The sequence below is a fragment of the Protomyctophum parallelum genome (assembly GCF_964188405.1).
Source record: "Protomyctophum parallelum genome assembly, chromosome: 21".
Lineage (NCBI taxonomy): Eukaryota > Metazoa > Chordata > Actinopteri > Myctophiformes > Myctophidae > Protomyctophum > Protomyctophum parallelum.
Window position 1 is genome coordinate 17515153 of NC_139713.1, and position 21730 is coordinate 17536882.

The window sequence follows — 21730 nt, forward strand, 5'->3', positions numbered from 1 at the left end:
TTACACTTCTTGTTTACAATAGGGTCCACCATGTTTGTTGGGAATTGTGGGTTAGGTCGGTGACGAAAAACGTCAGTTAACTTCCATAGTTAACTGCCACCTCCGGTCGTACCAACAAGTATTGGAAATAGTAGAAATACTAGTCTGATGATAGTAGACTAGTGTTGACTGGTGTGTGTGTGTGTGTGGGCGGGTGCGCAGCAGCAGGCAGGGCGTATTGTGGGGCGTGTTCCACGGCAATGTTACGTCACAGTGTTAAAAAGAGCACCGCCTGGCCTGGCTGGCTGCTAGTTAGCTACCGGCAAATTCTACGCACGCGGTGCTGCTGAGTGACTGTGAGGTGACGCTCGTGACTCATTCAAAACTAGATATTTCTGGATTTCGTACGGGATTTTCGCTCCGACAATATCAAGTTAACGGACAGTTGTTACCGCGGTCCGGGGAAACGCAAGGGAAATTCAATTAGGAAGCCAGATACGGTTATTACGTTTAACAAAGGTGGACTTTGTTTTTGTTTTGTTTAAATACTCGTTTAGTTTCCGTTATCCCGCGCGCGCTATCATCATAAACCCCTTCGTCTCGAGCGAGCGCAGGCTGGGGGCGATTCGCGTTCTTTTGTTGGCAAAACCCAACCCCATTCTTCAAAGAATTGACAACTGCAACGTGTGGTAAGTTTAAACGCAGTTTGTTTTATAATACCAACGTGCCAGAGAGAGAGACGGGACGTGGTGATGTTGCGCGTTCCCTACTACTACCCTGGGTTAAGCTAACGTTAGCATGGAGCCATCATCAGTGTCTCTGTTTACTGATACTGGCCTCTTTCTTTACCCAAAATGTGTGACATACCGTTACGATGTCTTTGATCTAATGTTACTGCCGAGGCTATGAATGTAACATTCAAAGATATCGTGATGTGGCATTCATACTTATACTTAATTATGGACCACAGCACCTACTTGTGAATTACATAATGTAACATTGAGTGAAATTGTTTTCAACTGCAAAGTGAAAACACATCCATTTTTTGTCTTGTCTAGTAAAAACAAAATAGGGCTTCTGGGACGAAAAGAAGATCACAATGTTTTTTATATATTAAGTCGATGCTAACGTTAGCCTTCCCTTCCCGTCATTCAGGGTTGCTTCTTCGCCGATCTACAAGCCCACGACGCACCGCGGATGCTCCGCGCGGTGAGCTTGTAGATCGGCTGCTTTCGGGCGGCGCGCGCGCGCGACCCAAGTATAAACCAGGCGTAACGTTAAAGGTAACCTTGAGGCTAGAAGAATCGCCCATCTGTTCAGCGCGTGAACGACAATAATATGTATTATCAAACACATTGAGGTTTATAGATAGACGGGGTATTGTTGTTGTTGTTATCGTGACGGAGCTGCGTTAACTTATCCTGACCGTACTCTGTGTTCTCTTTATTAAAAAAAAGCTGGTCACATCCGGTTTGGTTTGCTGTCTTTTAATCGCTGTAAATTCATTGCACCCAAAGCAGGATATATCTCTAACGTCGTAACGGTTAAAAACAATAGCCCGCGTTTAAAAAAATAAATAGAGAAGCGATCGAGTTTTTCCCGGAAGATTTCGTGAAAATGATTATATTGTTGTTGCTGTTCAGGACGGCGCGTTTGGGATGATTAATAGTCAACATCATTTGAATGAATGACGACACGTGGGCATCTATGTAAGTCTATCGTTATTAAGATCAATTGTATTTTTGTGTCTGTAGGTTATGTCGCTTCTTGGCTTCACTGATTTGTTAATCGGTCGGCGTTCGCCTTATTGACTTGTCTATGCATCTGGAACTAAAAGCGACGTGTTTAGTTGCGTAAATAATGTAATATAATTGATTTCATCCTGCGACATTATCCATAAAATGGCTTCCCTCCGAGTTTTCTGGAAATAATTCAAGGGTGTTCACTTAAATTTCGGTCCAAGTATTTTACTTTGTGTAAAGTATTTTACTTTGTGTAATGTTCAATAATTTTTTTGCCTACACTGTCTTTGTCTAATACAATTATTTAGCCTATTATTAATGTAAGTGATCTGGTCTGATGACTTTATTTTCCTGCAGTATTCTCTGTGTGTGCGCTTGTTATGTAACATAAGTTATGTTTATTAATACCAATTGTGTGTGTGTGTGTGTGTGTGCGCGCGCGCGCATGTTATGTAACATAAGTTGTTTATGAATATCAATATTGAATGTGTACTTCTCAAGCAGCCCTAAGGGTGAAATAACTAAAAGCTGTTTTTGTTTTTCTTCTCACTTTCTTTCAGGATGTACCTCCATTCATCTGCAGTTGCATAATGGGTGTCCGCACAGTCTGCTTGATAGCTCTCCTCCAAAGAATCAGCAACAGAACAAGTCTAATTACGGGATAGCAATACGCCCACACCATACCTCTAGTTTATTTATTTTTAGTCATTCCTAGACAAACCTTCCTTCTCACCAAATCTACACAGCTTCAGAAGTCCTGTTGGACAGTAGAGGTTGAGGAAAACTATTATTTATTTGATTAGCTGCTCTTTATAGATTGCAAATCTATTTTCACAGGCATTCCTTTAAGATTGTGAAGTTAGTCAAATTATAGTCACAATGGTTTCAACAACAACCGCTACGATGATACTGGTGACCACAGTAGCTGTAGCTGCTACTGGGGGCCCACTGACGGAGTACTTGTGGCTGCTGATAGTCGGCTTCATCATTGCCTTCATCCTAGCCTTTTCAGTGGGTGCCAATGATGTTGCCAACTCATTTGGCACAGCTGTAGGCTCTGGGGTGGTCACCTTGCGACAAGCCTGCATTCTGGCCACCGTGTTTGAGACTGTCGGATCTGTGCTTCTTGGGGCCAAAGTTAGTGAAACCATCCGGACGGGCATTATTGACGTTCACATGTACAATGGCTCTGAGCATGTGTTGATGGCCGGATCCGTCAGTGCAATGTTCGGTGAGTATCTGTCTGCAACTTATTTACTTTTTTATTTTTGAAAGCAGAATGTTTTAACATCTAGGTATTTGAGTCAAGCTTTCCTGTCTGTAGACTTTTGGGCCATCAATGTATGAATCGAATCAGTTTTGAGTGTCGTTAGCCGTTGACATCTTGTGGCAGCAAAGTATTTTACTGTGACGTAGTGGATGCCACAGTACCCTGACTGATGTAGTCCCTGCCAAGTTTATGGACTTTTTGACATGGTGAGTGCCACTGCTATGATGTAGTTGCAGCCAAGTCTATAGACTTTTTACAGAACTTTGATGCCACTTGATGACTTCATCATACATTATAAAAGGTGCCACTCACTTCACACAAGTGTACTTTTTTCCCCCTGAGTATGTGTAACTTTGGAACATTGAATTGAGCCATTGAGAAATATGATGTAACAATTGAAGACCGACTCATACCAACAAGTAATACTGTCTGACCGTAATACCAGTAAGACGCCTGTGGGCGAGAAGCGACCTCGCCCCTTTTGGGTGACAGCAGACTGCTGGGCGAGCACTGGCACTTTGGCATGGACATATAGAATGAATTCTGTACTAGCCATATATGAAGCGTGTCTTGAGTGTACAGTGTTTGATGAGGTCAGATCAACATATGGAATGTCAGAACAGGTCAGCTCCATATATGGAAATCTATGGCTGGCAGCGACGGCAATGTTGATTGATTGAAGTATTTATTAACAGTTTGGAGAATTACAGTACATTTCAAGCACAACTCTATACTAAACTGTTAAAGGAGAATTCCATGCTAGAAGACTTTTTTTTTTCTTCTTTTTTTTACCTTTCTTACCTTTCTTTGTAGTCGTTACGTCCCCACCAAAGAGGTCCAGGTGTTTTTTTGTGTGCAAAAACTCCTTATTGGCTATTTCCCCTACTATAAGCCCTCAATGAATTGCATTGAATTGAATGGGGCTATGGGGTGTTGTGCTAATTCGCTTATTTCCATCAAAATAAGTAGTAAAGTGTGCCACTTGGGATATTGTTTACATTATGAAGAGAGGATATATGCAAAAAAAAAAAAAATTTGAGCAATGGAAATAAGCGAATTAGCACAACACCCCATAGCCCCATTCAAATTCCCATTCAATTCATTTAGGGCTCATGGTAGGGGAAATAGCCAATAAGGAGCTTTTGCACAAAATAACACCTGGACCTCTTTGGTGGGGACGTAACAACTACAAAGAAAGGTAAGAAAGCCTTTTAGTATGGAATTATCCTTTAACTGTGGACGTTACCATAAAGCATTACACATTTAGAGACGTACATATACACTTCTATATAGCCAAAAAACAGGAAATCATTATAGAGAAAGTAAAAATGGGTAAAAACTTATACAGTGAGGGGAAAGGGGTGGGTGGGGGATTCAGATTTTACAGGGTGCCAGTTTAGAATTGCAGCAATCCGTAGGTGCCCTTTGAAGGAGTCAGGGGATTCGCATGTCTTAATGCCTGTTGGTAGGGCGTTCTGGTGGCATTTTGGTGGCATAAAAGCGATAATAATTAAGTCCCTTGTTTGAGCCGATTCTGGGTTGCACATGGTTAGTTGAACTCCCTCTGGTGTTGTGGGTGTGGACCTTGTTGACATTAAGGAAGTATTTACATGGGTATCTTGGTGGTGTAGGGGAAGGATCAACATATGGAATGTCAGAACAGGTCAGCTCCATATATGGAGATCTAAAGGTTTGAGGTCTGACTGTCTTGACAGGAAATGCACTATTTTATAGTAAATGCGACCTGCGGTTGCAATTAACTTGATCCAAGAGCCTCTTCCTGCTACACATTGAGCTTTAACATTCTGAAGAATGTACCACATTGGTTATTAATGCATTTCCCTCCCCTCTACTTCGACACATTTAGGTTTATGCTGTATTGTATTTACGCCTTAACATTTGCATGTACTAGGAATTTCACTCTGTGTACAGTATGAACTAGGGATGCACCGAAAGGGAAATTCTTGGCCGAAACCGAATACCGAATATAGGAAACAGTTGGCCGAAAACCGAATACCGAATAGCCGAATACATCTTCGTTGTAAAGCTACCTGATTATGGCAAAAGACATGATTATGGATTTTCATAATCGATTAATCGGGTGATTATTTAAACGATTAATCGGATTATGGCACCTTTTTGCAATTACCTTTAAAAAAATGCTTCAAGTTATTGTAGGCATGTTGTAACTAACAATAAAGACAATAAAAATTAATACTCCTTCAAAATTTATATTTTACCCCCTTTTTAATACAATTTGATTTCATTGCCATTCCTTGTACTTGTAATGATACTGTAATCTGTAATGTTGACTGTGTATAGCTGACTGTCTTTCTTCCCATTTCTATCTCTGGGACCCCAATTAATTTTTATTTCTATTGTAAAAATCTATGTATGAGTGTATTTGGTTCCATTTTTGCACTCTGTTACAGACCCCCACTTGGTTTACTTCTTAACTATCTATAATTTAGCTGGAACTCCCACTATGAGAACCACTGTCCTACACAGTGTGTGGGCACGCACGCACACGCACGCACAAACACACACACACACACACACACACACACACACACACACACACACAATAGCATTCTAGCTGATAGGGGAAAACGTTCTTATTTAGCAGCCATATTAGCATGTTCTCTAGGCTCTAGTATCACATATTGCCAAAGTTAAACAGCACTGAACAACTGATCATTGTTAAGCAAAACGTTCACGGACGTTCTGCTTCTGCTTTTGCCCTGCCTGTGCCCACTTCAATGCGTTGCTGAGATTACACACAGGTGGGACAAATTTGAGGAGCTAACGAGCAAGCTACTGCTAGTGTTCGTCATAGCCTGCCTGCAAGCTCACAGATTCAGACATTGGGGAGCATTTTTTGTCATACGACAAAAGAATAGACAGTGGCGGTGCTCACAAATACCATGTTTTGGGACCTGTTTTGGGCATTTTGCAACCTGTTGATGAGCTCGCAGATTTCGGAGCGCATCGCAGCCACAGCACAGAGCAACTTGACGCTCTGTGTGTGTGTGTGTGTGTGTGTGTGTGTGTGTGTGTGTGTGTGGGAGACTGAAAGTTGGGGGAGAGAGAGAGAGGTAGATGCGGAGCGCTCTGGTTACGTTCAAGACAATCGCGTGTTGTGTTTATACCGACCCGTTGTTTTGACTATTCGGTGATATATTTTCGGCCTATTTGAGCCGAAACCGAATAGGCCGAAAATACATTTTTAGCCATTTTCGGCCGAATATTTTCGGTGGCCGAATTTTCGGTGCATCCCTAGTATGAACAGAATTTCACAGAAGACAAACATAACATGGTGTACACAGTGTGACTGTGAAGTGTGAACAACAAACGTAACATAACGTATTAAACCATGAAATGCAGGCCAGATCGGACCTCGCAAGGGGGTAGTACTATTGCCAAGTTGTTGTCCAGAGCTATGTACTGTACTGTGTAGTAATCATGACAGTAAGACATGTCTGCTGAACTAACTTAATTAACTTACTCATTCTCACCAGGTTCTGCTGTGTGGCAACTGGTTGCCTCCTTTCTTAAGCTTCCCATCTCTGGAACCCACTGTATTGTTGGTGCTACTATTGGGTTCTCGCTGGTCGCCAGAGGCTCACAAGGGGTCAAGTGGCTTGAACTCCTTCGTATTGGTGAGTCAGAAACCTTTTGCTACCCTAGAAACATTCAGTGTTGGAATTGGCATCATATTCTTAGGATTAGCGATTGCATCCTATGTCATTGGCAGCTATACTAGTAGACTGTAGCCAAGAATGTAGTACTAGTGTACATTGATCACTGCTTAATATGAAGTTCGGTATTCCTAATAGAAGAGTGATGCTCAAATGCAAATAACTATCCGTGTATATCGCCAGAGTTGCCACCATGGAAATGTTCTGCAGCAAACTCTGCATGTATAAATGTGTTATTCCGAAAATTTTATAGTCCTGGATATATGCCATATTTATTACGTGTGTAGGACTTCCCTAAAGCAGATTTATCAGTGTTATAACTGACTTTTATGAGTTGTACTTGTATTATCTTGAAACAAAAGGGATAAAACAATCTCATGACATCTTGACTTCTACTTGTTTGTGATCAATGTAAGGCTGCAACTAACGATTAATTTCATAATCGATTCATCGGCCGATTATTTAAACGATGAATCGATTAATCGGATTATGGCACCTTTTTGCAATTACTTAAACAAATTAGCTTCAAATTATTTTAGGCATGTTGTAACTAATTAATACTCATTCAAAATTAATATTTTACCCCCTTTTTTATCCAATTTGATTTAATTGCCATTCCTACTTGTAATGATACTGTAATCTGTAATGTTGACCGTGTATAGCTGACTGTCTCTTTCCATTTCTATCTCTGGGACCCCAATTTTTATTTTTTAATTTCTATGGTAAAATCAATTTTGAGAGTCCATTTGGTTCCATTTTTGCACTCTCTGTTACAGACCCTTTAGGGTCCACTTGGTTTACTTCCTAACTATCTATAATGTAGCTGGAACTCCCACTATGAGAACCACTGTCCTACACAGTGTGGACATGCACGCACGCACACACAGTCACACACACACACACACACACACACAGTGTGCAGTATGCACACAAGTTACAAGTAGCATGCTAGCTGATAGGGGAAACCGTTCCTATTTAGCAGCCATATTGGCATGTTCTCTAGGGTCTAGGCTCTAGTATCACATATTGCCAAAGTTAAACAGCACTGAATAAACCATTGTTAAGCAAAAACGTTCATGGAGATTTTTGCCCTGTGCCCACTTCAATGCGCTGCTGTGATTACACAGGTGGAACAAATGAGGAGCTAACGATCGTTAGCAAGCTACACTGCTAGTGCTCGTAGCCAGCCTGCAAGCTCACAGATTCAGACATTGTGGAGCATTTTTTGTCATAAGACAAACAAATATGGACAGTGGCCGTGCTCACAAATGCCATGTTTTGGGACCTGTTTGGGGCATTTTGCAACCGGTTGATGAGTTTGCAGATCAGCAGATCATCGCAGCCACAGAGCCACTTGGCTGACGCTATCCCTCTGTGTGTGTGTGTGTGTGTGTGTGGGGGGGGGGGGGGGGGGGGGGGGGGAAGACTGAAGTTGGGAGAGAGAGGGGTAGATGCGTAGCGGAGCGCTCTGGTCACGTTCAAGACAATCTTGTGTTGTGTTTATACCGACCCGTTGCATATTGTTCGTTCAGCCTAGTGCCGTTACTGAACGGTAAAAAGAAAGCAGCTTTACATTACATTTTAATGTTGGAAAACACCCGTGATAAAAATCGATAAGATCATTCGTTGGCAACGAATTTAATTATCGATTTTTATCGATTTAATCGATTCGTTGTTGCAGCCTTAGATCAATGATTCACAGGCACATTACTCTAATGTCAACTCTGTTTACTACAGTTGTAAACGATTTAGCAATGCCTGACTTTCCTTTCTATGCAGTTGGTTCCTGGTTCCTGAGCCCCCTGTTGTCTGGGATTATGTCAGGCGTTGTTTTCTACATTGTACGCAAATTCATCTTGAACAAGGTAAGCTGTTATCAAATTATTCAAGGTTTTTGTAATGTGTTTAATGACATTTGCGGAGAGAAATGTTTACATTGATCGGTATTTGAGCGCTGTGGCATTCCAAGCCTGATGTTCCAAAGAGGAAATTATGTCACAATTAATCTAGGAAGCATTTGATCTCTAAACCTAAAGCACAGTTTCACAAAAAATGACAGAACCCATGTATGGGATGAGCCCCATTTTTATGGCTCGTGAATATGCCATTTTTGTATTTATTTAAAAAAAGGTGTATTAATTAAAAACAAATTCAAACACTAAAATAATGTCATGAAGAAAAGAAAAAATAAAGTCCATAAATTAGAGGGGGGGGGGAAACCAGTGTAAATAGCAGATCTGTGAGCTTGTAGATATTTTCACTAGTTTGGGACTTTGGGTCCCAAGAGACAATTTCTCTTTAGGTCTCGAGCTAAAAAGGTTTGAGAATCACTGCACTAAAGTTTGTAGTGACTGTCTTCCTGCTATTGCCATCCTAAAGTCGGATTCATCTTACTCCCTCATCCTATTCTGACATCAAAACCTGACTATTACAACGAGGCAGAATTTCTCACAGCCGGTTTATGCTTCTGACTTTACCTTTCTTCTTCCTATATAGAAAGATCCTGTGCCCAATGGACTGAGGGCCCTACCCGTCTTCTATGCCATCACCATGGGAATCAACTTGTTCTCCATCATGTACACTGGAGCTCCGAGTGAGTATCATTCATTGTTCCACTCCTTTTTGCTCTGCATGCCTGCCCACAGCCACAGCTTAAAATAAACTGCTCCCTCATACAGCCGGATGACCATACTTATTCCAGACTGAACCAGACTGTGTTTACCATTTTCACAGAAAACCTGTTTATTTTAACAGGTTGTTCTGAGTGAGGCTCTCTTGCCTGTGGTTCTATGTGGGTCTTTCTTTTTTTTTTTTTTTTTAAAGAGCTGAGCACAACAGGGAAAGATGGAAATAAGTTTTCATTTATTCTTGACGTCAGTGTCTGTGCCTTTTGGAGACCGGGGAGGAAAAAAAAATGTGAAGAGGGTGTTTTTAAAATGGCCCATAATTTGCCACTACCAGTAGTTTTATTGCTGCCCTGCATTGCTAAGTATTGCTCTCTGAGTGCTTTGTTGTTGCCATTTTCCCTCATCAAGACACTCCATTAAATGAGCCACCTTTGCTCCTTTTGTTTTCTTCTCTCTACAGGACCTATCTGTTCAAGAAGTTAGCTGGCCTGGGCCATTAAATGAAGGCTACAGGCCAGAATATGACCAGATATGCACTGCTTGCTGCATGTGCACTTGCACATCAGCAGACATGCACAAGGAGATCACTCGCAGTACCAGCGTAGTAGACCCATAGTACAGCCCAGTCAGTCACATTCTGTACACCTGTATTCAGGGTGCTCATTTAAAATTCATGGGAGATTGCATTCCAGCCACCTTTGCCAATCTAGCCCCTCCTGCAGTAAGTAATTAGGTAATTGGATTAAATGTGCACACTACAACATAATGCCCACATATGGTTGAGGAAGTTTGTCACTGTACACCCTACCCTAAGTGTAACTGAGCCAATTTAGCACTTGGATAATCCCGGTCATTGAGCTACAGTCAATTTCCCCTGTCAAGTACTAATATTTAGAATGACAATGCTAGTAATGCTAACCTTATTGTACCGGCCATTCAGTATACATGGGGAGATACAAGTTGTAGTTTATTACCGTTGGATCTTTAGTACACAAGAGGCCCTGGAAGGATTGCAGTTGGACAACTGTTGTTGCTGAGCGGTGTGGGGTTATGGGAAGGGGAGTCATGGTGTTCTGTAATGACTCATGTAGCATGTTCCATGGCCTACGCCTTAACCGAGTGGTGCAAATGGACACCACAGACGGTACATTCCTATACTTTATACGCCAGTGCCAGAGACCTCACTTCAGCATGTGAGACATGAATGCGCCAAAGAATTTGGAGGTCAAAAGTAGATTGTTTACAGATGAGACTTTGTGGCACTTGAGGTTTTCACCTTCTAAACTTTGTTTTTAAAATGCAGAATTTAAGAATATAAACAGTTGCACTGCTTTCAGAGGAGCTCTATGATCAGCAAGACTGCTCTCAGATACTATATATAAATATATATGAAGGATTTAGCAGGCTTTTACATCCAAAGTTGAATTATATTTCTAGATATGTTATCTTATATATGTTGTCTTATATTACCAGGTTTTTCTAAAGCCCATGAATTCCCTCTGGATTATTCTGTCCAATATTGGTCTCAAAGTATTAGTCTGTCTTGTATCTAGTTTTAGGAAAGAGTTGTTATTTTCATAAATGAGTATTGAGTTTCATCATTGCATGATGGAATATTAATGTTCCTCTATGGGCATATCAGAATGTCACTTTAAATGGTGGTTGGTTAGTTGCCACTTGGATATTACCAGGGTGGTTTATATATATTTTATATGCGAGATATTTATATTTAAGTATATTTTCTACAATAAATAATTATAATGCAATATAGCTTTATTATTCTCATAAGACTTTATATCACTTCATAACACTCCCAAAAATGTTTATGGAACAGCACATTAACTACCATAGCACATTCTATACTTCTAATACTTCATAATCCTTGTTATAAATTGTTGCATGAATAATTGTAAACATTTATAATGAGTGTTATGAAGCCATTAAAGTGCACTTTGTAGACCAATATGAACCTTTAACTGCAATATATATATATATATATATCTGTTCTTGTTTTGTTTTTTGTTTTTAACTGTTGTACAGAGCTGGGTATTGTAGTGATAATACATATGGACCAGCGCACACCATTCTCCATTGATGAACATCAATACGCTTCAACTGGAATGTTAATTTTCTGCCTGGGTTCCCCTCTGAAAAACAAATGCCTAGTGGTATCAGTTGCTTAGGTAACGCTAAACAATTGCATGGAAACAGCTTATCGCACCAAAGCAGAGATGTATTACTTGTCTGATCAATCCAACAAAATACTTTCTCAAAGCCCCTCTTTTCCTTTTCCCCCCCTTTTTTTAATTAAAGTTCAATTAAGTAGGGCAGTACATGTAATTTTGAGCTTCAGAATTGTCTATGGCTAGTAGACAACCTGGTATGGTTTAGGCACATAGCCTAGTACAAAATTAAGACTATTGTCCTTGGGTTAAATGCCAATTGTGTTTCAAACTCATGTTAACTGTATGTAATCAATGTCTATGGTGAACAGAACTATACATGGTGGACGGGGGAGAAGAGGAAAAAAACCATGGCATGTTATTGTGTAATGTAGGCCATGGGAGGGGTTTGGAACGCAACTCTGGTTAAATTTCCACTTCCTGAGCAATCCCATTCATCCCACTGACTGCATGGCTGTGGTGTAGACTCACCCTTTTGTGTAGGAGTGCTTGTCATATGATGAGCAAGTGCCCTTTTTCCCCGCCGACGAGTATAAAGACAGGAAATGGGGAGAGAATGAAGAGGTCATTCTGACATAATGTGTCGGCTCACAGATATCCCACAGATATAGTTTATTGACTATTCCAACACAGACACCATTTTTCCTCCCTTTTTGAGCGTTGCTTATTTTATCACCACCCTTATTTTTTTCAACCCCAAGGCTAAATACAACCCAATGGAGGCAGTCTTATCCACACCTGTTTTTGGCTGTATGGTACTATTTCTTAAACATTCTAGTCAAAGGCATGTGCCTCAGCTGGTTTCTGGGAGTGGGACATATCGGCACCTCTTCAGTTTTTTCCCTTCCAGGAGGGGATGAGTTTGCATTGCGTAACTAAATACACATCACTTATGTGCTTTGCTGTGCGCCGCAGTCTCCTACTGCAGCATGTGAGAATGAGTCAGTGGGGAGAGTGTGCGGTGGACTCTGCCCTCAAAATGAACACGGCGACCGGGACACTTATCTCTAAGCCCTCAGTTCCCGTTATTTATTTTTTGCATCCCAAAAGTTAGTGGCTTTTTAATTACATATAACCAAGGTCACCTCACCAGAGACAGACTAACTGGAATTTTCAACAGCTCTTGTTTTCGCATTTTCTAACCACACTGCTGACTTGTCTGTATGATAACAGTGGCTCTTTCTCTGGGGAAATCTGTAATGATCTGCCAGCATGCACTGCACTGCGTTTGCAACCTCCACTATATTCACACGCTTTACTGCAGTCTTGGCAAGAAGGAGCATTTTATGCAACACTCTTCAGTGGATGGCTGCCCCTTTTTTATTTTCTTGTCTTACTTTCTCCCCCAATAGCCTTTTATGGAGTTCATTGTTAGCTGGGCACTCAGAGGTCACAGTGCCATCTCTTTCACCTTAAATTGTTACAAGTACATATTGATTGGATACACGTGCTAACCATATTTGTGATATTAAAACCTGTCCCTCTAGTCTAATCAAACGTAGATAAGAATGCATGTATATTTTGTCAATACTCTTAAATCTTATCACTAGGCTCCATGAGTCCATGTTCTGTCTTGTGTACAAGAAAACTGTAATGTTAGGTGTCAATCATATGAATGAATGCTCATTGTCCTTACTAAGGTAGGCTTTCCTTCTATTTCTTCCATGTGTATCTTGTGACACAACCATGGGTTTCTCCAGTGCTGGGATTCGACAAGATTCCATGGTGGGGTACAATGCTCATCTCTCTGGGATTCGCTGTACTCACCGCTCTTGTGGTCTGGTTCGTTGTCTGCCCACACCTGAAGAAGAAGATTGCACGTAAGTTGATATTTACAGTTTAACTGACTCACTTAATGCATTGTCTAATCATACTCAACAGGTTATGCTGGTCACAGTGAAATAAAGGGTTGTTTCTTTTTAAGCCCAGAACAAATCAGGGATTTAGCATGCATGTATGGTCAAAATGTTAATGACATGGGGTTAATATAAAACTGCAAGGATGAGTGCAGGATTATTTAGTCCTAATGGGGTTTAATAAACTGTAATCTGTATCTAGCCTAAGATTTAGACACGTAGATGTATTTTATCGATTCTGACATTTTCAATCTACGAGCGTCTAAGGGCTCTCGCCCCCATGGTGGTGAGCGAGGCACCCCGTGCCTCAGAATAGCTCTGAACATGTACAAAATGTAAAATATTAGGAGCTTACCCTGCTGCCCCAACAGTTTGATTTCTTTGCGCAAAGCGTTTGAAACCCGTAGGTCCGTAGTTTTCTGTATCACCAGCATTGTGCCATAATCATGCATTAAGCTAAGAGTAGTGTGGTTCTAAAAGGAACTCAATTTCAACACTTGTGAATGTATGTCATTTGAACGTTCATTGTTGTCTCTTAAGCCTGCACTTGGTTGTGCATCGTGTCTTGCGCTGAAAATAGCAGATGAAGCATTACATGATGTGCTGTGAAGTACATTGGCTATTTTCAGTGCGAGGCACGGGCGTGCAACCAGGTATAGATAAGGCTTTACCCAAGCCAGAAACTAGTTGAGAGCAAAGCTGTCAACACTGGTATCAAATGGATGGATGACTTACTTGTTTAACTTGATTAATTAAAAATATATAATATAATAATATATAATATATTTAGCTGTAAAAAAGAAGCTAAGCCAATAAGGCTTATGCTCGGAACAGAAAAGTTGATAAAGCCCTTTATTATTTGAGTCTTGTTTACCACACTGTCTTGTTTAGTGTCTGGTTGGAAGAGTTCAAAATTAAAATTTTCAAACGTTCAAGATTTTTATCCAAAATGTTCAAAAATAGCAGGCAAGAATTGTCTGTTTGGGTCCACCCCTGTCCAGCAGACAAGCATCTAATTCTGGGTCATAGTGATCCACTAATTGGGCTTTACCCTCTTAACTGAAATAGCCCCTAGACTTAAGTTGTTGCAACGCAGTTTGAACTCTAGGGGCAGAGTGAAGGCTGAGGGTAACTGAAGCTAGTATGGCCCCAGTCAAAAATAACCGCTTCAACTCCAGATTTGACCAGTTCTTGTCAACTGATCATGAGAACAAAAGGTCCCTGGGAAAGAAAATATTTGCATTTAGTATCTGATTCACTTTTAAACCACAGACAAATGTAATTTGAGGAGTCTGCTCTGTTGAATTTTGATGACTTGGATAACATAAGCGGCCTGCTAGTGCTGGTGTCAATATGATCTTTTTACGGTCATAAATAATCCATGTATCTGATCGTGTGAACGGATTCAGTTTTGAACACGGCTAACACAGGCTTCACTAGGACAAAAGTGTTCTTGTCTGACTAGTTATGCAACTCTTGGATGTTCCCCAGAGCTGGGGTTAAAAGGAAACACATGTACCTTCTCATGTTCCACTACTGTACTGCATGCATGTTTGAACACAACCCAAGCCGGCTCTCACCTGACCCTCTGCTCTGCTAGGGGATATCAAGTCGTCCAGCCCCTCGGAGAGCCCCCTGATGGAAAAGAGGGAGTTGAGAGAAGCCCAGTGTCCAATCCTGAAGCCAGCATCCACCCCCACACTCGCCTCCACCGAGGTGTCCAATCAGGACTCCCCTGCCCAGGCCCAGCCGGCCCCCGAGGAGCGCAGAGTGGCATTTGATATCGGAGATTCCGACGATTCCGACAACAGAGAGCGCAAAGTGGCTTTTGACATTGGAGATTCTGATGACACAGAGTACAGCGTTTCTAATGGTGGTAAGTGTAGTCGGAGAGAAGATTAGGCCGGCCAATTGCAGTACAAGACGAGAGAAACTACACTACACAAAAATATAATGGGTCATGTGTAGTCCCTTTCGGGACCCTCTGTTACCTTTTCTGTGTTTTGGACGGTGATACCCAAGGGTCCCTTGAAAGTTAATCCACTCTCTAATAGACACAGCTGTACCACTGTCTGTTCACGGATAGGGTTGGGATTCGTTAGGATTTTAATGGTTCCGGATCCTTACCTCATAACGGTTCCGGTTCCTAACAGATCCCTTAACTGTTCCTAATATTATTTTTTCCCCATACATTATGCTTATATTTCCTAACCAAGTACATAATAAAAACAAATTAAATGATTGGAATTGCACTTTACAATTATGATGTGGCACTAATTTAAACTTCATCACCACCACCAGCTAGCCACCACAACAATATCATTGTTGCAATTTGTACTGTATATTTAATATACAGTACACATTGCAATAATGATATTGTTGTGGTGACAAATGTTGTCTTTAATGTTCAGATGAATTTAATATGAAGGACCCCTTACCCTAATGGAAACAAGCCATACTGCTTTATTGGGTTATAAAATCATCTTAACAGACCTTGTATTGAACTGTAGGCTACGTTCCTGTGCTTTTTTCTTCAAACTGTTTATAAAGTAATCAATCTATGGAGTATGGAGGTATATATGCACCTAAAGGCTGGGCTCTCAACAGTCGCGTGATTTATTTAGAGCCAATTCAAAAGCAGTTGAGTCGCTTAAAAGTTGTAAAAAATAAGTGCAGACAAATTGATTTTTATAAAATATCAGACGTCGAGTCATTGGCCTTCTAAATTAACACCATTAATAACAGTTGTACAATAAGCCTAATAAAAAGCTCTGTAGAGGGTTAGTAGTTTTTATTTTCTAACGTTACTAGCCTTTGGAAAGTGAACAAGTCTTGCATCATCCTCGTCCCCCGCCGGCTGTGGTGGAACTGCAGGGAGTGTGGGCACGGCTTTCCGCAGGCTCTCGTGAGGCGTGGACTCGTGTAGGCATATTGATTTTGAGATGTTTCCTCAATGTGGACGTGCACCTGGTGCAAGTTGCAACAACCTTTGCAGGAAACTGGCATCACATTTATTGCACTTTGCGTGCTCAGCCTGAGTCATTTCCCCCTCTGTTAACCACACTTTGGAGATCTCTTCGACATACTGTCCCTGCTCGCTCCGGTGACCGGTCGCTGAATGCACTGAACAGTTGGCGTATCCTCCCCGACCCCACTCGCTCATGTAGGTGGGGTGACGTCACCCCAGTAACTTGGCTCTGCTTGCATGCATGCACAGACACAGCGGAGCTAAATGACGACTGATGAAAACCTTTTCGGCAACTGTTAATAAAAAAAACAATGGAACCGGTTCTGAAAGGGACCCGGTTCCGAATCCCAACCCTATTCACGGACACCCGCGGGGTCGGTTGAGTGTTGATGAGATGTTTCAAAGATGCATAAAGTAGCAGTAGGAGACAGTGGAAACGTGTGCGAAGCTCCGTTAATCGGCGTTACCGTTAAGTATTTTTAATCTATTTTTGAAATTTTAGCTTCTCTGAAATTCTTCCTCACTTCCATTGTCCCGCCTCCTGCACCGCGATTGGCTCCCTGCATGTTGCTGTATCTGGGATCAGACATTTTAGAAACGGTTTAAAAGAGGAAGTCCTTATTTTGAAATTAACAAAGCAAAAAATCGAGGCATAACAGGAGTTATTAAATAGACCCAATAGTATTAAAAACATCCAGCCAATCAGAGGCAGTAACTCTTAATTGTAGCCATACATTTATTCAAGCTATTCACCAGTGCAGACTTCACGCAGCACATTGGAAACAAAGGAATACCAGACTGCTTGTTAACAAACTTGCAGCAGACAATGCATTTCAAACTACTAGGACTTCTTCCTCGTTGCTGCCTGAGGAAGAAACTGCAATTCAAACGCTTCCTGTTTTCAATTTCCTTATTGTTTTTGGACAGTTTCGAAGAAGCACAGTTTTATTTTTTTATTAGTTTTTGGCCAACTTTGACTGTAATACATTTTCTATCTTATTTTATTCTTTGGCAAACTTTGACTGTAAAATCTTTTCGATCATATTTTATTCTTTGGCAAACTTTAACTGTAATAAATAGTTTCCGTCTTTTTTATTTAATTTAATAGACCCCAAAGAATCTAACGATCAAGATGCGGTCAACAACGAAGTCCAGCAGAGCAATGGCCAAACCAACACGCCCAACCAGGTCCAGTTCAACAGCCAGGTCCAGTTCAACAACAGGCCGGCTCACATCCCCAGCAACGGCTACAGCACGTACCACACGGTCCACAAGGACTCTGGTCTCTACAAGGACCTGCTGCACAAGCTGCACCTGGCCAAGGTCGGCGACTGCATGGGCGAGGGTGGCGACAGACCCATCCGCCGCAACAACAGCTATACCTCCTACACCATGGCCATCATCGGCCTGCACGGCGAATACAGGCACAAGGAGGGGGAGTTCCGTTCCTGCGAGGAGGGCGACAAGGCCCCGAGTTCAGGTGGCACGGAGAGGAAGCGCGTCCGCATGGACAGCTACACCAGCTACTGCAATGCCGTGGCAGAACACATGACTCCGGAGACTATCGCGGAGGGTGATGTAACGCTGGAGATTGCGAAAGAGGATGCGGGCAGCAGCCACAGCTCTCTGGATGATGATAGGCTGGACACAGACAGGCCTGAGGTCTTCCAGCTCTTCCAGTTTCTCCAGATACTCACCGCCTGCTTCGGGTCCTTCGCCCACGGCGGCAATGATGTTAGGTATGCAAGTGTTAATGAAGGCAGCGCTCTAATCGGTTACCTTTCACCTTCATTTAGACTAGGGCTATCTTTTTTTTTCATATTGATTTCTATTTACAGGATCAAACTAGAGTTCTTTGGCAGCGATTGAAATGAATAACCTATCCTCTTCTCTGCAGTAATGCGATCGGCCCTCTGGTTGCTCTGTGGCTGGTGTACACGAGCGGTAGTGTGGTTACAGCTGCGCCCACTCCGATCTGGTTGCTTCTCTATGGAGGAGTGGGTATCTGTCTTGGGCTCTGGGTCTGGGGTCGCAGAGTGATCCAGACCATGGGCAAAGATCTGACTCCTATCACCCCCTCCAGGTAAAGCTATTTGCAGACCCGTTTTATTCTCGCTCAGAAAGCCATGCTGGCAAATCACCACATCCTTCCCAGACATTACCAGCCGGCATCCATGCACATCCAACTGATTAACTCATGTCTGTTTTCTTTCCCTCTGCAGTGGTTTCAGCATTGAACTGGCCTCAGCCCTGACTGTGGTGGTTGCCTCTAACATTGGCCTGCCTGTCTCCACCACCCACTGCAAGGTAAGCTGGTCAGACATTGTGGTCTGAAAACTAGACACAGACATGGAGGAGGAGGCCATTTAATGTGTGGAGCAGCTATAGTAAACAGGATCCTAAACTTGTGTGGGGCAACTTTCTTAATAAAAACCTGGCATTGGGCCATGTCTTTCAGCAATGTTGGGTGTATGGAATTTGATTTCAGTAATTTCCATGTCTGGATAAGTATAACTTCAGAATTTCAAAAATGACAATTGAGAATACAAGCAGTATTCTTTATGGTGTTGGAGCAGGCATGCCAGTACAGTAAAAAAACATTTGCACTGCGTGAGAGTGCAGGCCAAAGTGAGGCAGTGAACTTGCAAGGCAAGAATTATTTCGTTTGACTGAACGCAAACTCTTTACACAGCTGCTTGTACATCACAGCCTGCATCCGCGACCAAATTAGTCTGAAAGGAAATTTGACAATAGCTTTGAAATTTGTATATATACATACATAGACAAGATTAATGTTGGTTATTTGTGATGCTGAGTTATGCAGCGATGTAGATATCAGAAACGTAACATAAAGACTATTGTTTCTGCGTACGGAAACCTACTTTCATGTTTGGACCAATGCTCATAGATGACGTGAAAATAAAATGATTTCCGCTTTAGGCAGAGATGTTTTTTGCCAGTGGAAAATCCAACATTCTGCATAGGAGTGATTGATTACATTTATAGGTAGTCATTAAACCGTGTTTACAAGTATGTTTTACTCTAGCTAACAAGTAGTAACCAATAAACCAAAGTCATTGAACTTTAGATCTCTTTTTTAACCTTTCTTTTACAAGTGCTGAACCTGGGCTGATGGGGCTGATTTATACTTGCATATAGTTGCATGCTGTGTCACTCACCTAACAAGCTCACAATCCCTTTTCAGAATGGCCTTCCCAACCTTATTCTGCTTCCGCTATTCCGCTATATCTTTATTTTTAACAGTTTTTAGTCATAGAAAAAGCCCCTTTGTTTTCTGCTTGGATTTAAAAAAGGTTTTTGCAAAATAAACATCTAGCCATTTGTATTCAGGTGTCGAATATGAGCTAACGTATATCTACTGACAGTCTGGAAAAGTTAAGAATTTTGAAATGTGGTTATGAACTGCTATTAAAAAAAACATCCGTGCTAATTTCCAGGTGGGCTCCGTGGTGGCAGTAGGCTGGCTGCGCTCCAAGAAGGCCGTGGACTGGCGTTTGTTCCGAAACATCTTCATGGCCTGGTTTGTGACCGTGCCAATCTCTGGCCTGATTAGTGCCGCCATCATGGCGCTCTTCACCTACGTTATCCTGTGAGTGTTGGGCTGAACCCCATTGGTGGGCAAGGAGAGAGAACGCGCACTGGCGCACACAAGGAAAGAAGGGGGAAGAGAAAAGGCTGGATGTGAGGCCAAAATATATTGCTTACCTCAAAACGACTTAAGGAAGAAAAGGAAGGAAAAAAATAGAAAATGTTAAAAACGGACTTGTGGTATGGGCCTGTGGTTATTGGCTGCATCATTCTCACCATAGATTTGGTGGTTTGCTCTGTTTCGGCCAGACCTTCAAATTGGAAGATTGCATTTCTTTGCTCTGACTTTTTGCTTTTCAATGCTCATGGTTCTGTAAAGAGCTAATCAAAAACACATTCATTTTCATTTCTCTTTTTTTATACTCCACTACTTCCATTTTTTTTACTCTGCAATTGTGTATATATACAACTTTGTTCCTTTTTTGTTAATCTTATTTTACAAGTTAGAAAGATGAGTGAACCATTAAAATGCAGTATTAGCCTTTTGCAAGTGTATTTCTCCAGTCATAACACATGCTGAAATTAACCTAGAAGCAAGAAGTATTTTAGGTGCAAAACGAGGTTATTGCTGTGTGGATTTTTATCTTTTATGACAATGTCTGATAACAGCCGTTTGTTATTGGAGAATGAATAGCCTGGATATGGTCACCTTGGTTTCCCGCGGTTATGCCACTTCCAGTATCCTGCTGAATTTATGACCATTTTACGGCCCATCAACTGAACCTTTGGCCTCATGATAGACAGTAAACAGTTGGTTCAAGGTAACAATGCGGCAGTGTTCCGCCATTACTATACCATAGGCAACAATATGGTACAATAATGGTTACCTACCGTATACTATCCTAATCCTATTGGTATCAAACATATACAATGATTGGCCCCATTTGGTTTTTTAGGATAAATTGTAATTGATTTACCTGATGTGGATATTTTCTAGTTGTGGGCCACTAGAGAATAAAATATTTTTTTAATAAGAAAGTTATAAAGCCACGATGGTTAAAGTTAACGGTTCATTTAAAAAAGTATATACACATATCTCACATTGGCAAATATTCATGTTCTACTTTTTTCATGATTGTAGAACCTCTGCCTGAAAAGACATACAGTAGCTACTTGAATCTGATTATGGTAAAATGTTTATTATTGCAAAAATATGTTTTGAAACAAGACCTTAAAGTTCCTGTTAAACTTGATTGCAACAGACTAGATGGTTAAATGCTTTAGTTCTGCTCAAGCCTTGACTAGTCCTTTTTGCTTTGCGATTCAACTTGTAATGGCCGATTCCCAGTATTATTACTCTGTGGAATCAATGTACACCTGCCTGGACATCGGGTTGCTCTTACAATTTCCCCCTCTACTAAGGAGTTACACATTTGGTTCATGGGGTTGGCGAGTGAGGAACGGTGGGGTTCTGCACTTGTAGTTTGCATTAACCTGGTTGGTGTGTTGTGGAGCTGGCCTGGATATTTCGTAGTGAGGGGGACATAAATCACCGCTGGCATGCCACCAATGTGTGGTCATTGGGCTGCAGTACTGAATGCATTGTAGACCTATAGATGCTGTACAGTAGTTGCCTTAAACTTTTTTTTTTTAGGTACCAAAGAAAGTACTGTTTTTTTTGTCATGCTGAGACGGCATACACTGTCCTGACTAGACTGGCAGACAAAAATAAAATTGAAAAATAAAATAAAAATTGAAAACATTTACTTGGTGTGGTTGTCGTATGCTACTTATATATTTAGTGTGTGACAGCAGCTCCCACAGATGGAAATGATAATTCATATGATTACTACAATGT

At 41.4% G+C, this 21730-nt stretch overlaps 1 protein-coding gene across 2 annotated transcripts; it reads left to right on the forward strand.

Annotated features, from left to right (window-relative positions):
* Nucleotides 1–306: 306 nt before the first annotated feature.
* Nucleotides 307–21638, forward strand: slc20a1b (solute carrier family 20 member 1b). 2 transcript variants are annotated; one of them, XM_083794180.1, is made up of 11 exons: nucleotides 307–668; nucleotides 2282–2952; nucleotides 6510–6650; nucleotides 8469–8554; nucleotides 9186–9282; nucleotides 13200–13319; nucleotides 14956–15231; nucleotides 17432–18062; nucleotides 18221–18406; nucleotides 18546–18630; nucleotides 19782–21638. In XM_083794180.1, the coding sequence occupies exons 2-11, from the start codon at nucleotides 2601–2603 to the stop codon at nucleotides 19935–19937; spliced, it is 2130 nt and encodes a 709-aa protein (XP_083650306.1). In that variant the 5' UTR covers nucleotides 307–668; nucleotides 2282–2600; the 3' UTR covers nucleotides 19938–21638. The 2 variants fall into 2 exon arrangements, with proteins under 2 accessions (XP_083650306.1, XP_083650307.1); XM_083794181.1 differs by lacking the exon at nucleotides 307–668 and adding an exon at nucleotides 1261–1688.
* The last annotated feature ends 92 nt before the right edge of the window (nucleotides 21639–21730 follow it).

Coding starts and splice junctions, on each gene's coding strand:
- slc20a1b (XM_083794180.1), top strand. CDS start 2,601: ATGGTTTCAACAACAACCGCTACGATGATACTGGTGACCACAGTAGCT. Junction 13,320..14,955: donor CCTGAAGAAGAAGATTGCAC/GTAAGTTGATAT, acceptor CTGCTCTGCTAG/GGGATATCAAGTCGTCCAGC. Junction 18,063..18,220: donor CACGGCGGCAATGATGTTAG/GTATGCAAGTGT, acceptor TCTTCTCTGCAG/TAATGCGATCGGCCCTCTGG.